The sequence below is a fragment of the Nerophis ophidion genome, linkage group LG04 (genome assembly GCF_033978795.1).
Source record: "Nerophis ophidion isolate RoL-2023_Sa linkage group LG04, RoL_Noph_v1.0, whole genome shotgun sequence".
Lineage (NCBI taxonomy): Eukaryota > Metazoa > Chordata > Actinopteri > Syngnathiformes > Syngnathidae > Nerophis > Nerophis ophidion.
Window position 1 is genome coordinate 52675343 of NC_084614.1, and position 17338 is coordinate 52692680.

Below are 17338 nucleotides of genomic sequence, written 5' to 3' on the forward strand. Positions count from 1 at the left end.
TCCGGAAGTCTGTCCTTTTGACTGGAATGTCGGCGGACATCAGCGTACGTGTTGTGCACTTTGAGTGCCCAATTCCCAGCATTGAGGGGTTACTTTGAAGCACTCTGGGGGGTAGAAAAGGGGGGGGCAAAATCGCTGGAAATTTACGTCATCTCGATGAGGTTTTGGAGCCTGTGTGAGGACATGTTTCATAATCATCAACTCAGCAACTTGAGTGGCATCCTTTGGGAAAATGATCATTTGATGGATCAAACTGGGCTTCCATGGCACATTTTAGTGTCTGATGCCTAAAACAAGCTCACTTCAAACAATCTATTATTGTTGTGAAGCAGGCTTGCGTCTCTCTGATCCAATGATGTGGCCCCATTTTACTTGATTACCCTTTTTAGTGGCTGCGATGATCATGTTTTAAGGAAAAGGTCTTGAGCACAAACCAACTTTTGTGTGTTTTAACATTTAAGAGCCGCTTTACCGTCAGTGGCGGCTAGTATTTGGGTTACCGCACCTCTGTTTACTTAGGACATGGACATGAGGAAGCAGTGAGAAAATTCACAAAATGGAACATCTAATTGGAGAGAAGGGGTTATGGTTTATTTACAGCGTATGGCTCGTTAGGGCATTTAGAGAATATAAAATGTCGTAATTTATGGTTAGCAAGCAATGGTAACATCATAGAATGACTGTAATGTGGGCACTACACACCAGTTATGTAATAATGGCAGGCCTGGGCTGAAAAGTAACTCGATAACTTAGCCTGATAAATTGCCATGGCTGGGTATAAGAGGGTTCACTCTGTGCATCACTCTCATCACCTTAGCACATTTATTCAATGTCAGAATTAAATGAACCATCTTGTCAGCCATCCACAATCTTGAGGAGTGAGGAGAGGGGCAGAGCTTTCTACCAATCTCCACTTGGTGGTGAGTTGGCAGCGATAGTGGTGTGGGATGCCGGGGTGAACTTGCAGGCCCAAATGCATTGTGAGGGTCTGCTAAGAACGTCTAGTAGAGTCTCAATTCCTATCTCCGTAATAACTTTGAACTAGGGCTGGGCGGTATATCGAATATACTCAACATATTCTGCGCGATATAGAAAATGACTATATCGTGATATTCGAGTATACGTTCTCACGCAGTTGCTTTTATCTGCGGGCATTACACTACAGGTTTTTATCCCACTTTCTAGTCTCTCAAAGACATAAAAACGAGCGCACATTCTTACATACGTCACATACTGTCGCGCGTGATACGTAACACGCCCTCGCCATCCCGCTACCAGAGACGTAGCGGGATGGGTAACATTAGCTGTGATGTTAGCCCAGTGGTTGCAAGTGGTAATTACGAGACAGAGAAGGTGCGAATCTGGTAACAAACAAAGGAAAAATTCATTCCAAGCGCGAAGATGTCGAGCAGACAACCGTAATATGTCAAGTATGCGGCAAAAACCGTTGCTTCAAAAAGTAGCAGCACTGCTAATGTGTAGCATCATTTTTGAAAAGTCACCCGCTGGAGAATAAGCTCTTGAAACTCTCTGCATGTCAACATCCCCGTTCGGTGCCACCCAACACAATGCCCAAGCAACCTTTTCCAGATCAACACCTGATGAAAAAAATAGTCTCCAACAGAAGGAGATAACGTCAGCAGTAACCTACCGCACAGCGAAGGACATACACTATATCAGGGGTAGGGAACCTTTGGCTCTAGAGCCAGTTGTGGCTCTTTTGATGACTGTATCTGGCTCTCAGATAAATATTATCTGACGTTGCTTAACACGATAAGTAATGAATAATGCCGCTGGTAATCACGATGTTAAAAATAACGTTCAAAATATAAAACATTCTCATGCATTTTAATCCATCCATCCGTTTTTCTACTGCACCTGTTCAAGAAATTCGAAGATTCAAGATTGTTTATCGTCATATGCACAGTTAAACAGACAGTTTGCCCTACAATGAAAATCTTACTTTGTTTCACAATGTTACAATGTTTTTAAAAATAATTAGAGACTTATTATACTCTAAAAATGATGGTTTTACTTAAAAAAATGCACGCATTTAGTTCAGTGTTAAAAAATATGATATGGCTCTCACGAAAATACATTTTAAAATATTTGGCTTTCATGGCTCTCTCAGCCAAAAAGGTTCCCGACCCCTGCACTATATGATTTCCTATTATGCAGCTAATTTTTATTTGACAGTTATTGAAATATCTTGTGTGACATCATGCACAAAAGTGCACTTTATGTGTTTTGAAACTATTGTAGTGGCGTTCTGTACAAAAAGTGCACTTTAATTTAGTGTCGTTTTGATACGTCATCTTAGTGACATTTTGCACAAAAGTGCACTAATCGCTGGTTTTAAAATGTTTCTGACAATCGTCCACTTTGTTTTGTAAATTGCATGAATGTTTGTGCCACTGCTTAATAACTGTTTAATAAATACAGTTTTGGTAAATTGACTTAGTTGTGATTTCCCCCTCTGCATGAAAGTTTAAAATGAGCATATATTAATGCAATATGAAAAAAATGTTTTAACACAGAATCATCATACTGGTGTGATAATATGCATCATGTGTTAATTCAAGGCTAAGGCAAAATATCGAGATATATATCGTGTATCGTGACATGGCCTAAAAATATCATAATATAAATAAAAGGCTGTATCGCCCAGCCCTACTTTGAACATGTCACGAGGGAGGCGCTGGACATTGAGTCCGAGTGGGCCATGTTCTGTACCTCAATTGTTGAGGCGGCTGATCAGAGCTGTTGCTGCAAGGTGGTTGGTGCCTGTCGTGGCGGTAATCCTGGAACCTGCTGGTGTCCACTAGCGGAATGCCGTCAAGCTAAAGAAGGAAGTCCTATCGGGTCCTTTTGGCTCATGAGACCCCCGGAGGCAGCGGACAGGTACCGAAATGCCAAGCGGTGCGCTGCCTTGGCAGTCGCAGAGGACTCGGGCATTGGAGGAGTTCGGCAAAGCCATGAAAATCGACTTCCAAACGGCTTCGAAGCGATTCTGGACCACCATGCCACCTCAGGAGGGGGAAACAGTGCACTGTCAACACCGTGTATGGTGGAGATAGTGTGCTGCTGACCTCGACTTAGGACATTGTGGATCGGTGGAGGGAGTACTTTGAAGACTTCCTCAATCTCACCTATACGTCTTCCTATGAGGAATCCGTTCCTGGGGGAATCTGTGGTGGGCTCTACCATTACTGGATATATGGCTGACAAACGTGTTTCCGGTCGGCGGCCGTACTGTACGCTTTTTATTGTCTTTCCTGACATATTAATATACTTGCTAATTTCTTTTTCTTAGCTGGTTACCCTTTGCTGCAATAGGTTTTCTGTTCTGTTGAAATGTACAAAGCATTTATTTTCTTGTTTCACTACTTCACATTCAAGCTAGTTTAGCTTATCTTCTGTTTCCACTATAACCCAGCTAACTCATAAAGTTAAAAGAATGTCCGCTGAAAATTCTCTTATGGTTATTTATAACCAAACATATAACTAACGTTTAGAGAACATTAGCATTTATGCATTTTAGAACCGTCTGTATTACTCTATTTAACATGCGTGGATAACCGATATTTGAATTTTTGTTAATCATGATGCATTGGAGACTCGATCATTTTTCTCACCTACTACTACTCGCTAGTGGCTTGCATAGCGAAGTAACAAAATTGTGAGGAAAATAATCTGATTGTCCTTTTTTGGAAATATGTCGGCGTTAAACCTCATTAGCAAGATTAGCCTATCAATGTGGACAAATGAATCAGTATGCACAATTTGATGGCAAACAAACGAAAAAACCTGACACAATAACAAAGCAGAGATGACAGAGGATGTTCTGTTTTAGCTTTAGAAAAGAACTGCAATCTTTGGTGCAACAAGTGGTTGATTTCCTTAATGGGAACAACATCAACATTCGTAAAGATGCAATATCTGCTTTCCACACATTGCCACGTAAATCAGGGAACTCTGTACCTGCTGTAGTAATTCAAATTCAGTAGCAGGAAACTAAGGAATGATATACTAATTTTAGCAAGCTAAAAAAAACTGAAAAGAACCAACGTGTATACAAATGAACACCTCACAAAGGAGAACGGAGGCATCGCAAGGATGATAAGGAAACAGAAGAAAATTACTGGGACATGGACACGGGAGGGCAGCACGGTGGTAGAGGGGTTACTGCGTGATGGACACAGAATGGAAACGTGTGGATCAGCGAACAAGATGGTTCAGCAACGCTCATCGAGATAATGAGGGTACTTAAAAAGTATATGACTGGACATTCACAGCGGGAGTGATGGAGTCTCCAGGTTGGGCAGACTGACAATGAAGAAATCGGGTTCGATACACTTGGCCATACATTGAACTGTGGACGCGCATGTAGACACTAACAATGATCAAATTTATGATCTTGAAATTTATATTGAACAAGACTTACAAGACTTACTAACTCCTGAGGAAAATGTATGCAGTTTAAAGGTACGACAATATGTCAAACTCAGTAAAGTTCTTGATGAAGCATTATCCTTTATACTCTATAATAGTCAAAGTTTAAAGTGTAACTTAGTAAAAATTAAATAACTATTCTGTCAATTAGATAAAAACTTTAAAGTGGCTGCTATAACTGAAAACTGGTTGAATGACTCTATCATTGATGTACAGACTGAAGGATATATTATGTTCTATGTAAACAGAGCAAGTAAAAAGGGTGGGTGTGTCGCCCTCTACATTGATTCTCATTTAAAATGTAAACTTATTGAACAAACAACAATTGCTATGGATAATATGATGGAAATGCTTACTGTAGAAATAACAAATGAAAAAACCTAAAACTAATAAATCATCAATTTTGTGTGGTGATTTCAATATAGATCTGGGAAATCCCACAGCATCAAGTGAATTCAAGAATTACATGAACAGCACAGATCTATCCCTAATGATTACTAAACCAACAAGGGTGACTACACAGTGCAACTATCATTCACAATATATTTACAAATGTACATGGGAAATGAATTGGTGGTATCTTAAAGTCAGATGTGAGCAATCATCTCCCTGTATTTGTCTTTTTTTCTAGAAAAAAACATTAGGACATTGTACAAGATTAAATTACAACATTCGTACATGATAAATGTAGCAGGGCTTTAGAGGCTTTCAGAGGAGATCTGAAGAAACAAAGCTGGGATAGAGTGTAAACTGATAATGTCATACTGCCTAAGAGTCTTTCATCCATCCATCCATTTTCTACCGATTGTCCATGACAATTTTAATTAATCTAGAAGATAAGAACTGTAAAATTATCAAAGTAAATGCTCATACCAAGGGAAATACAGTTAACAATCCATGGATGACTAATGAACTGAAAAATGCCTGCAAAAAATAAACAGTACAATACAATACAGATTGTTTTTAAGATCAAGAACCTAATATGCTGAAGGTAAGTATAAAAAATATAAAAATAAATGAGTTGGAATCAGGGCAGCACAGTGGAACAGGGGTCAGTGTATGTGCTTCACAATACGAAGGTCCTAAGTAGTCCTGAGTTCAATCCCAAGCTCATGATCTTTCTGTGTGAGTTTGCATGTTCTCCTCGTGGCTGTGTGGGCTTCCTCCCACCTCCAAAGACATGCACCTGGGGATAGGTTGATTGGTAACACTAAATTGGCCATAGTGTGTGAATGCTGTCTGTCTATCTGTGTTGGCCCTGTGATGAGGTGGCGACTTGTCCTGGGTGTACACCGCCTACCGCCCGAATGCAGCTGAGATAGGCTCCAGCACCCCCCACAACCCCGAAAGGGACAAGCGGTAGAAAATGGATGGATGGCTAGTTGGGATAATAAAAAAACAAAAAAAGAATTACTATCCTAAATTGTTAGACACAAACAAAAATAGTACAAAACAAAAATAGTACAAAAGACACATGGAGTGTTATAAATACTGTCATGCCAAAAGACAAGGTAAAAACAAATTTTCCAAATAATTTCACAAGGAATAATGCTGACATTTACAATAAAACTGAAATTGTAAATTAATTCAATAGTTACTTTGTAAATATTTGCCCTACCTAGTCACAACATATTCCAGATCGATGGAAAAGCAGTACCAGATAATGTTAACAGCATTTTTTTGAAAGCATACAAACGAGTGAGATACTGTTAATTGTCCAGAAGTGTGCCAATAAAAAATCTAATGATTATACTGTCATTATTATGGTATTAATAAAGCAAATTATAAATGTAATCATTGAGCCAAATACATATATCTGTAATTTGTCCTTCAGGAATATTTCCAGACTACATGAAAATAGCGGACAAAATTCCACGCTTTAATAAAGGAAATAAATCTGAATGTTCTAATTATAGACCAATATTATTACTTAATAATAATAATAATAATAATGGATTAGATTTATATCGCGCTTTTCTATTGTTAGATACTCAAAGCGCTCACAGAGAAGTTGGAACCCATCATTCATTCACACCTGGTGGTGGTAAGCTACATAGCCACAGCTGCCCAGGGGTAGACTGACGGAAGCATGGCTGCCAGTCTGCGCCTACGGCCCCTCCGACCACCACCAATCATTCATTCATCATTCATTCACCAGTGTGAGCGGCACCGGGGGCAAGGGTGAAGTGTCTTGCCCAAGGACACAACGGCAGCGATTTGGATGTCAATGGGTGGGAAGCGAACCTGCAACCCTCAGGTTTCTGGCACGGCTGCTCTACCCACTACGCAATGCCGCCCCAAAACTTCCACAGTTTTCTAAAATTCTGAAGAAGTTATTTGCAAATTGATTGAATACATTTCTTAAAAAATATAAGATTTTAAGTAACAGCCAATATAGGGTTTGTCCTAATTCAGCTGCTACAACAATTACGGAACTGACTGCAGAAATTGCCAATGCAATAGACAAAAAGCACTATTTAGTAAGCATGTTTGTAGATCTCAGAGATATCATTGCATAAATTATATAAATATGGTATAAAAGGTGTGGCACAGCAATAGGTTTCAAGGTTTTTAAAAAACAAAAATCGGTTTGTTGAAATCAACAACATCCATCCATCCATCTTCTACCGCTTGTCCCGTTCCGGCGGATGCTGGAGCCTAAAGTTTATAAATTGTAATATAACTTGCAAAGTACTTCAAGTATTGGTCTCAGGACCTATACTTTTTCTTTTTTATGTAAATAACATTGTGACTGTGTCTCATTTACTTAAGTGCATTCTATTTGCCAATGACACCACTTTATTTTTTTCCCGAGAAAATATAAATGAAGTCCTACAAATTGTAGAAAATGAATTCCCGAAAATTATGTGTGGTTCAATGCCAATAAAATGTCCTTAAATATCAGCAATACTAAATGCATGATTTTTTCGTTGTAAAAGGATGCACGTTGATACGTCGGTAGTTTTTAATGGATTAGAAATTGAAAGGACACATGACATGAAGTTTCTAGGTATTATGATTGATTCGGAAGTCACATATTTATAATGTCCAAGTAAAAGTATCCAAAATAATAGTTGTGTTGTATAAAGTAAAAAAAAAGTCTAAATAAGAGTTAATTCTTTTTGCTGTATAACTTATTGATTGTGGCAGAGGGGTTAGTGCGTCTGCCTCACAATACGAAGGTCCTGCAGTCCTGGGTTCAAATCCAGGCTCGGGATCTTTCTGTGTGGAGTTTGCATGTTCTCCCCGTGAATGCGTGGGTTCCCTCCGGGTACTCCGGCTTCCTCCCACTTCCAAAGACATGCACCTGGGGATAGGTTGATTGGCAACACTAAATTGGCCCTAGTGTGTGAATGTGAGTGTGAGTGTTGTCTGTCTATCTGTGTTGGCCCTGCGATGAGGTGGCGACTTGTCCAGGGTGTACCCCGCCTTCCGCCCGATTGTAGCTGAGATAGGCGCCAGCGCCCCCCGCGACCCCGAAAGGGAATAAGCGGTAGAAAATGGATGGATGGATGGATCTGACCTATTGCATTGAAGTATCAGAAATGGGCCTGAAATTAATACATTATTCCAATTTGTCCTTTTCCAGAAAAGGGGGATAAGAGTGTAAATAGATACAGAGAACCAACCAATCCTTTCTTTATACAATTAAAAGCACTGAAATAGAATTAATTAGACTATAACCTTTCTAAAAACTAGGTAAAAAGCTTGTACGGAAAGTTTACCAAACAATTTGCGAAATAGATTTACCAAGAGAAAAAGTAGGTATGAACTAAAAGGGTTTTTACAAAACCCAGGTTTCAGTCAGCTGTAAAAGAAAGATGTGTCTGAATCACATGAGTCAATCTTTTGTTGAAGAAGAATGCAAATGAACAATGTTATAAAAGTATGACACTTTATTAAGGTATTTTGGGTTTTGATGCAGGCGGATCGGTGCGGCATCTTCAGTAATGCGGACTTTGTACCGATCCGTTGTGGTGAATAAGGAGCTGAGCCGGAAGGCAAAGCTCTCAATTTACCGGTCGATCTAGGTTCCCATCCCCACCTATGGTCATAAGCTTTGGGTCATGACCGAAAGGATAAGATCACGGGTACAAGCAGCCGAAATGAGTTTCCTCCGCCGGGTGGCGGGGCTCTCCCTTAGAGATAGGGTGAGAAGCTCTGCCATCCGATAGGAGCTCAAAGTAAAGCTTCTGCTCCTCCACATCAAGAGGAGCCAGATGAGGTGGCTCAGGCATCTGGTCAGGATGCCACCCGAACGCCTCCCTAGGGAGGTGTTTAGGGCACGTCCAACCGGTAGGAGGCCACGGGGAAGAACCAGGACACGTTGGGAAGACTATGTCTCCCGGCTGGCCTGGGAACACCTCGGGATCCCCCGGGAATTGCTAGACGAGGTGGCTGGAGAGAGGGAAGTCTGGGCTTCCCTGCTTAGGCTGCTGCCCCCGCGACCCGACCTGGGATAAGCGGAAGATGATGGATGGATGGATGGAAGAATGGGTTTTGATGCTCTGAAATTGATAAGACGGCTGCATCAGACTGCTCAAATGAACTGCAACTGGATACGACCTTGTGCTAATCGGGAGAAGTTTTACTTCTTTCTGCTCCTTTTTGTTCGCGTTAAATTCTGTTGTTGCATTTGTTTATAAATTAATTAAATAAATAAATGAAAAAGAAGGAACTTCAGGATGTTAAATATTGATTGAAATAATTGTATTGCTAACAGATTGAGGCCATTGTATTTTTAACTTTTTTAGCAAAGTTAAAAGTTCTTACCTTCCAATTACCATCCATTTTCTACCACTTGTCCCTTTCGGGTTTGCGACAGTGCTGGAGCCTATCACAGCTGCATTCGGGCGGTAGGCGGGGTACCCTGGACAAGTCACCACCTCATCCCAGGGCCAACACAGACAGACAGACAACATTCACGCTCACATTCACACACTAGGGCCTATTTTAGGGTTGCCAACCAACCTATCCCCAGGTGCATGTCTTTGGAGGTGGGAGGAAGGCGGAGTACCCAGAGGGTAGTCATGGGGAGAAGATGCAAACTACACACAGAAAGCCCCCTTCCAATTACAATGGTAACAAATACTGATATTTAAGTTTATTACGCTGAAATTAAATATTTTTATTATTATATATTATGATGACATTAGTGCTAAATTTGGTCTCAAAATAATGTTCATAACAATATAATTTATTAGCAATAATGTGTGGGACATTATATCTTCCAGCAAAATTTATCAGCCCACACCTAAATAATAGTTACACTTTATCAAAGAAAATTAATAATCCGGAAAATCGAAAAAAAAAAGGCCTGCGATGTCATCGCTTCACGCCAGTTATATGCCATGTTTTCTCAAAGGAATCAATAGATGCTGTCAATGACGTAACTGGGTTATTCAATTTGATCACTATTAAAAGGTGTAGGTCGGGTCTATGAGAATCCTTGAATCCTTAAAAGGGAACTGCACTTTTTGGAATTTTGCCTATTGTTCACAAACATTATGAAAGACATGACAATGTTTTTTTTTGCATTTTTATTATTAAATAAATATGTTCAAAAGTCCGCTTACAATAGAGCCTATGGGAGCTGCACAATTCTGCCTGCATAACCCTTAAACATCCACACACCTCTATTGAGGTTTTATATACATGATGTGAGTAAATAATATGCAATAACAGGCACATTTATAATATTTCAAATTTACTTATTTCAATTATTTTAAGCATACACGGCGCATTGATCTCAAAAATGCATCACGTTTGCTTTTATTTTTCTTCATCACTGATTATTGCTCACTGGAAATTTTATGACAGCCAACAAACATAATGAATGTCGACTGTTAGGGGGAGGGGGACTTAACGTCTTTTCGTGTCGTTCTGGCCATTTTCAGGTCTTAAATGGCTGTCAAAGTGTACCAATTTGTCAGATTACCTACTCAGACCTATTTTTGTCCAGGTGAGATGCTTGATTTATGATCTACAATAAACTTATAGGGAGCAAGGAAGAAAAAAAGCAGCAGTCCACTCTATGTAAACGTAGGCACTAGAGATGCGCGGATAGGCAATTATATCATCCGCAACCGCATCACCAAAGTCGTCATCCACCCGCTGTTCACCCGAACCAACATTTTATCAGAACCGCAACCGCCACCCGCCCGTTGAATTACATCAGATGTCGGCCACCTTTACCACTCAAAGAGCTATTTAAATCCGTTCCACAGAGTAAAGAAGACAATGGGAGCCGCTAACGTTCTCGCGAATATCCAATGATGTTCATCCTGATGACAAGAATAAGGGCATAATGTGAAACCATTGCCTTTGACACCTTCAACAACATGTACAAACCGATTGTTAGTCCAGCAACATGTTGTATGCAGCTTCCGCAATCACACGTACAAGATTAAAAGGCATACTGGGTGACACGGAGTACACTAATGGTTGTGATACAAACAATTTTAACACTCTTACTAATATGCGCCACGCTGTGAAGCCACACCAAACAAGAATGATAAACACATTTCGGGAGAACATCCTCACTGTAACACAACATAAACGTAACACAACAAATACGCAGAATCCTTTGCATCCGTGACACTTCCTGGATATATTTTACACCCCCGCGCCCCCAACCCCGCCCACCTTACCGACGCACGGGGGTGTGGGGGGGTGTTTGCTGCTAGCGGGGTGTATAAAATAGGAAGTATCATGGATGCAAAGGATTCTGGGTATTTGTTGTGTTGCGTTTATGTTGTGTACAGGGTGCCCCCTAATGGCAAGGGAAAAAGTGGGTTCACTATGGCAGGCATGATGATGTCAGCTGATGCATAGGTTGGAAGCCAATTGGGGATGCTACGGCGGGCTTCGTCCCGGGGATGGAACTGGGACACAAGCACAGCCTGTGCGCTGATAATGCACAAGCAAAAAAAACTGCAATAAATGCATGTGAGAATGCACGCGCTCACACACAGTCACCCTCGCTTTTTTAAACAGTGTGACCACAATCACATGGAAAGTCCCTCTCGTTCTCTTAATGCAGGCCTTTCAGCTCACTTACACTTAGTTGAGCTGCTGAAAGATTGCCTGTTTGCTACACATTGACTTAATTCCGTGACGATAACCTGTGTCACAAATCATTAGAGCATCATGTGAATATTTTTTTTTTTTCTGTTGCCAGCCCTGTGGATGGAAATGTATCAGCAGGACAAGAAGTTTAAAGCGTCACTGTGTTACTTGCTTTTGTGCCGCTCGGCTTTCTCAGAAATGCCTTTTCCCCTTTGGTGATTTTTTTTGTGTTTGCATCCAACAGCTGTCAGTTGCTTCGAAAGTGATTGGTAGTGTGAGGCAGAAGAATGAGGAAGTGCTTCAGGCCAGACTTTGTTAAAGCTTCTATGGAGAAAAAACTGTCCTGAATGCACACTTGAAGGACGCAGCAGTTTGTTTTTTTCAAATAAAAATGCCAGACTGACAACGTTTAAAGTCCTGATTATTTTTGTCTCATGATGATGCTTATTTTCTTTTCAGGTTTGTTTTTTGCCACTCCCCATGTTTTTACTTACATGAGTCCAACCCCAACTGGTTCCCTAATCTCCCTTCTCCCTAACCGTGGTGATCTGTGGCCGCCAACAGCAAGTCGTGCGTGATGAGCACCCTGCACCAGCAGCATCATGGGAGCACAGGCTCAGAGCGGGAACTCAACTCTGCAGCCTCCTCCAACAGCCTGCCCTCTGTCAGGAAGAACACCAAGAAACGCAGCATCTCACTCCAAGCGCTCTTCGGCAGGCGGCGTCGGGCCGACTGGGAGCCCAAGCGCAAGTCCAAAGCTGTGCCCGACGGATCTGTGCCTGACTGCTTGGTCAGTGTAGACAATGTCCCGTCAGAGACTTCGGCTGACAGAACGTCGGCCCACTCCGTCCCAGGGGCCGTGTCGGCGTCCTCAGTGACGGGGTCTACATCGGAGCTGCTGGAGTGCCCGCTGTGCCTGCTGCGCCACGCCCGCGATCGCTTCCCAGACATCATGACCTGCCATCACCGCTCCTGCGCTGACTGCCTGCGACAGTATTTGCGCATCGAGATCTCAGAATCACGGGTCAACATCTGCTGCCCGGAGTGCTCAGAGCGCTTCAACCCCCACGACATCAGCATTATCCTGGCCGACCGTGCCCTCATGGAGAAGTACGAGGAGTTCATGCTGAGGCGGTGGCTGGTCGCCGAACCCGACTGCCGCTGGTGCCCTGCCCCCGACTGTGGGTAAGAAACAAAATTTTAAAATATTCTTCCAAATTCTTGTCTGTGTTTAATTTCTAAATATGCCTGTTTATGTGGCAAATGTGTGTGTGGAGTTTGCATGTTCTCCCCGTGAATGCGTGGGTTCCCTCCGGGTACTCCGGCTTCCTCCCACTTCCAAAGACATGCACCTGGGGATAGGTAGATTGGCAACACTAAATTGGCCCTAGTGTGTGAATGTGAGTGTGAATGTTGTCTGTCTATCTGTGTTGGTCCTGCGACTTGTCCAGGGTGTACCTCGCCTTCCGCCCGATTGTAGCTGAGATAGGCGCCAGCGCCCCCCGCAACCCCAAAAGGGAATAAGCGGTAGAAAATGGATGGATGGATGTGGCAAATGAGGCATTAAGCCAAAAAGCCATTAAATGACTGTCATGATTTTCGAGGAATGACGCAATTGCTAAATTTGCATAATTGGCAATGACGCATTTGTCAAAACTGAGCAAGCAAAAAATGAAAAGCAAAACAAATATGTTAAACACAAATGAGCTTATCTTGTGTCGCTAAACAAACATCATGTAGCCACATTTGAGTGCTATTAGATGACCGGTGGTGTGTCCAAACAATTGTTTCATGTGTGGCACCCATATAACAGTCACTCAAGGAGCAGCTATAGCTACTATAGTAGTTTACCACGGTAAGCAGTGTTTCCCTCAGAAAATTACTCTCGATTACGTTGAACACATATTTATTAAAAAAATAACCAAATAAAAATATCTTATAATAAATAAAAATATTTACCATTTTAAAATAACATCCATTTGCTGAATGGCGATATACGATATATATCTAGTTTTTCCGTAACGTAAAAACAAAACACAAAAACAGTCCTAGTTACCTGAAGTACTAAGTATGTCATTATTATGACTTAGTAAGTCAATATTTTGTCTTGGTAATTTACCAAGTCAAAATAATGACAAAATAGTGACTTACTAAGTCAAATGAATGACTTACTGTAAGTAAGCATTTGCAATAAGCGTTTGGAAAAAAAGAGTAAAAGTGGGGCCACACATGTTGACATATGCTCAACTCATCATGCTTAATTTATTACAGCATTTGGGAAGCCTGTAGTTTGTTTATTATGTAAATGTTATATTTTTATCAACATGTGATAGCAGGGACCCTGCCATTCAAAACTAGGCCGCTACACAACTAAAGATTAATGTAACTATAGCTGAAAAAAATAGTACAATGGCAATACAAGAGACTATTCATCCTTGAACACCATGGAGCTCATGTAGGCTTTATGATGCAGTTACATTATTATATAAACTGTCAGACAGCTTCAGGAAACTCTTAATTTGATATAATGTTGTTTTTTGCTGCTTAAACACAGCCCGATCAACACAGAAAAAGGAGAGAAAGACGAGCATTATTGACCTACAGTTAACAACTAATAGACAGAACTTTGCTGTCCATTTCATGTGGAGCACACACACACACATGCGCGCATGCACACACACCGCACAGTAGGCTAAGGTTACGCTTAAAGCTAATTAGCCTTCACCTCAAGGACTGCGAGCGAGCTGAGCTGCCGCTTATGTTTCTAGAACGTCAAAGGGCTCATAGTGATGTTACTACTAGAGTTGAGTTGTAGAGGACTGGGAGGTGTTTATTGTAATTTGGGGAGAGTGCGCTGCCTTATGCTTATCTGCTAAACACCTTTCTGCTCACCTCACCTGCCTGTGCCGTGAGCACTGACTCCATGCGCTCTGAATACGCATTGCTGATTGGCTACTACCACTCTGCGTGTAACCAATCAGATGGTTCTGTGGGTGGGACAATGCTAACATCTTGTTAAGATGTTAGTTTAGGTGGTGGCTCTTTGTTGTTAAGGCGGCCGCCTTAACAACAAAGCGTTGCCTGTCTGTATGTATGGCTAGTGTTAATGTCTGTTAGTGTGGTGGTCAATGTTGTGAATATTTGTGATTTTTATTATTTTTTTCCAGTTTATTTAAAATACAGATTCAAAATGAAAAATATCAAGTTGTCATTATGGGCTATTGTCTTTAGAATTTGGGGGACAAAAATGTATGTAGTCTATTTTAATATAAGGCTGCAGCATAAAATGTGGAAAAAGTGAAGCGCTGTGAATACTTTCTAAATACAGTCCACATCACACTGTGGATGGGATATATGGACATATTAGCTGCCCTCTAGTGTAGACCTGAGCAACTGCATCCAGTAAACCTTCCTATTTACCTTACCATCCACAGTTACGCAGTCATCGCTTTCGGTTGTGCCAGCTGCCCGAAAATCACATGCGGCCGTGAGGGCTGCGGCACAGAGTTTTGCTACCACTGCAAGCAGCTGTGGCACCCCAACCAGACGTGCGACACGGCGCGGCAACAGCGGGCGCAACACTTCCGCCTACGCAGTTTTAGGTCCTCGTCCCTTAGCTACAGTCAAGAGAGCGGCGCCGCAGGTAACCACGAAAAAAAAAACACTAAACACTGACAGTGAATACATTGATTGCATGTGATAAAGCAGCTCAAATGTGTGCGTGTCCAAAAGGTGACGACATCAAACCGTGCCCCCGCTGTGCTGCTTGCATTATTAAGATGAACGACGGGAGTTGTAATCACATGACCTGCGCCGTCTGCGGCTGCGAGTTCTGCTGGCTCTGCATGAAAGAGATCTCTGACCTGCACTATCTGAGGTAAGCTGCTTTCCAGTACCTGCCGCTTATTTCCTCAAAAGCCTCTGGGGATAAAACTAATTACAGGATGGTGACTTTAGTTTGACTAGTGCCCCTGTATCAAATAATCAACCCCCCTTCTCAGTCCGTCAGGTTGCACCTTCTGGGGAAAGAAGCCCTGGAGCAGAAAGAAGAAGATCCTGTGGCAGCTTGGCACCTTAGTTGGCGCGCCGGTGGGGATTGCACTCATCGCAGGCATCGCCTTTCCTGCTATGATTATCGGCATCCCCGTTTACGTGGGCAGGAAGGTGAGGATTTGCACGATACACTCGCTAGCCGCTGTATACCTAAACTTCAATCATGATGCTGCCACCAGATCCATAATCAATATGAGGGCAAAGACATCTCCAAGCACAAGAGGAACCTGGTCATTGCCGGCGGCGTGACGTTGTCCGTCATTGTGTCTCCCGCTGTGGCAGCTGTCACTGTCGGTAAGAAACCAATAATAGTTTTACTCATGTTAAAGGAAATATGCCCAAATACAGTGAAACCTATTTATGTTGACGCCAATCACACCTAGGCGGTTGTTGACATACCGTATTTCCATGAATTGCCGCCGGGACGCTAATTAATTTAAAACCTCTTCTCACTCCTGCGCTTACCAAAGGCATGCGGTAAAAGTAAGCATGTACTAATTATTTTAAAACCTCTTCTCACTCCGGCACTTACCAAAGGCATGCAGTAAAAAAATTATTGTGATGTAAGGATACCTTAATGAAAAGCACATTTAATAAAAAAAACGTTATTATGGTTTTACCTTTACTTAGAAATGAAATCTATGCCAGCTCCTTCTGATCAAAAGCATCGATAACTTGTTTATAGAAGTCATCCTTATCTTTCTTCAGTTTTTAAAGTCTCTCTGTCTCGATGGAAATTTTCCTTTATTACCTCCTGCTTTGGTTAAAAGTCCAGTTTAGAAAACTGCTATCAGACCGCTGCTATCAGCTAGCTCGGGTGCGGGCAACGACAGAATTATCCTCGCACAACTCCCCCTCCCGTTCTGGTCACTGGGTGATCTCTTTATCCCACCGCTGCCAACATGAAGTCTTATTGTATAAATTATACACTGGGTATTTAGGACTTTATTTCAGCCCGGTTGTTTACATAGCCAGCATAGATGCTAAAAGGTCCGTCGAGCACCTGCCGCTTCATATCCGTCCCAGCACAATCACGTCACTCATTTCACTTCTTCTGCAGCCGAATAGTCGCAAGAAGGATCACTAGCGCCCTCTACCACCAGGAGGCGGGAGTCATTTAATGACTCATATTTGACAGAGGCAGCTACGGTATTGTGACGGTCTCAAGCCGTCGTCTTGCGGGTTCCCAGGACCACCAAGGAAGGACATGGCTTGAGCAGTTTGACTTTATTTTTCAATAAAACCTGAGGCCAGGTCTGTTCTTCCGCTTCTCCTTTCTGCTCGCTCGGCATCTCCTCGCCGCCCTACCTGTCTGTCGGACCATCGGCTCCACAAGTATATTAATAAAACGTAGCTGCTTACTGTTCTTTTTAGCATACCGGTTTTCAATAGCTTGGACCTTAAATCCTACTGAATAGCTCTTAATTTTCTTCCTTTATGCGATTTCAATTATTGAAATCAGCCTCCTCCATTTTGAAAATGATGACAGGCGAAGTGTCACTCGTGACGTCAAGAGTTCGACCCGGTGGTAATACTAAGCATGCGCTAATTATTTTGCGAATCGAGTTTGACCCGGCAGTAATTCAAAGCAGGCGCATACTATATGCCCGGCGGCAATTCAAGGAAATACGGTAGCTAAAATATCAATTGAAACTAGCAGTTCTTGCACATTCATTTGGACGGAGACATAAGCACATTACACCAGTTTTAAAGTTCCTGAATTGGCTCCCCATCCGCTTCTGGGTCAATTTAAATGTTATATTAT

At 42.0% G+C, this 17338-nt stretch overlaps 1 protein-coding gene across 1 annotated transcript in view; it reads left to right on the forward strand.

Annotated features, from left to right (window-relative positions):
• Positions 1 to 17338, forward strand: part of rnf19a (ring finger protein 19A, RBR E3 ubiquitin protein ligase) — a 43896-nt gene that overhangs the window by 15810 nt on the left and 10748 nt on the right. Inside the window, 5 exon segments of the mRNA XM_061898296.1 lie at positions 11980 to 12705; positions 14955 to 15163; positions 15253 to 15397; positions 15522 to 15684; positions 15753 to 15867. Coding sequence (XP_061754280.1) covers positions 12098 to 12705; positions 14955 to 15163; positions 15253 to 15397; positions 15522 to 15684; positions 15753 to 15867 — 1240 coding nt within the window. The 5' untranslated portion in view covers positions 11980 to 12097.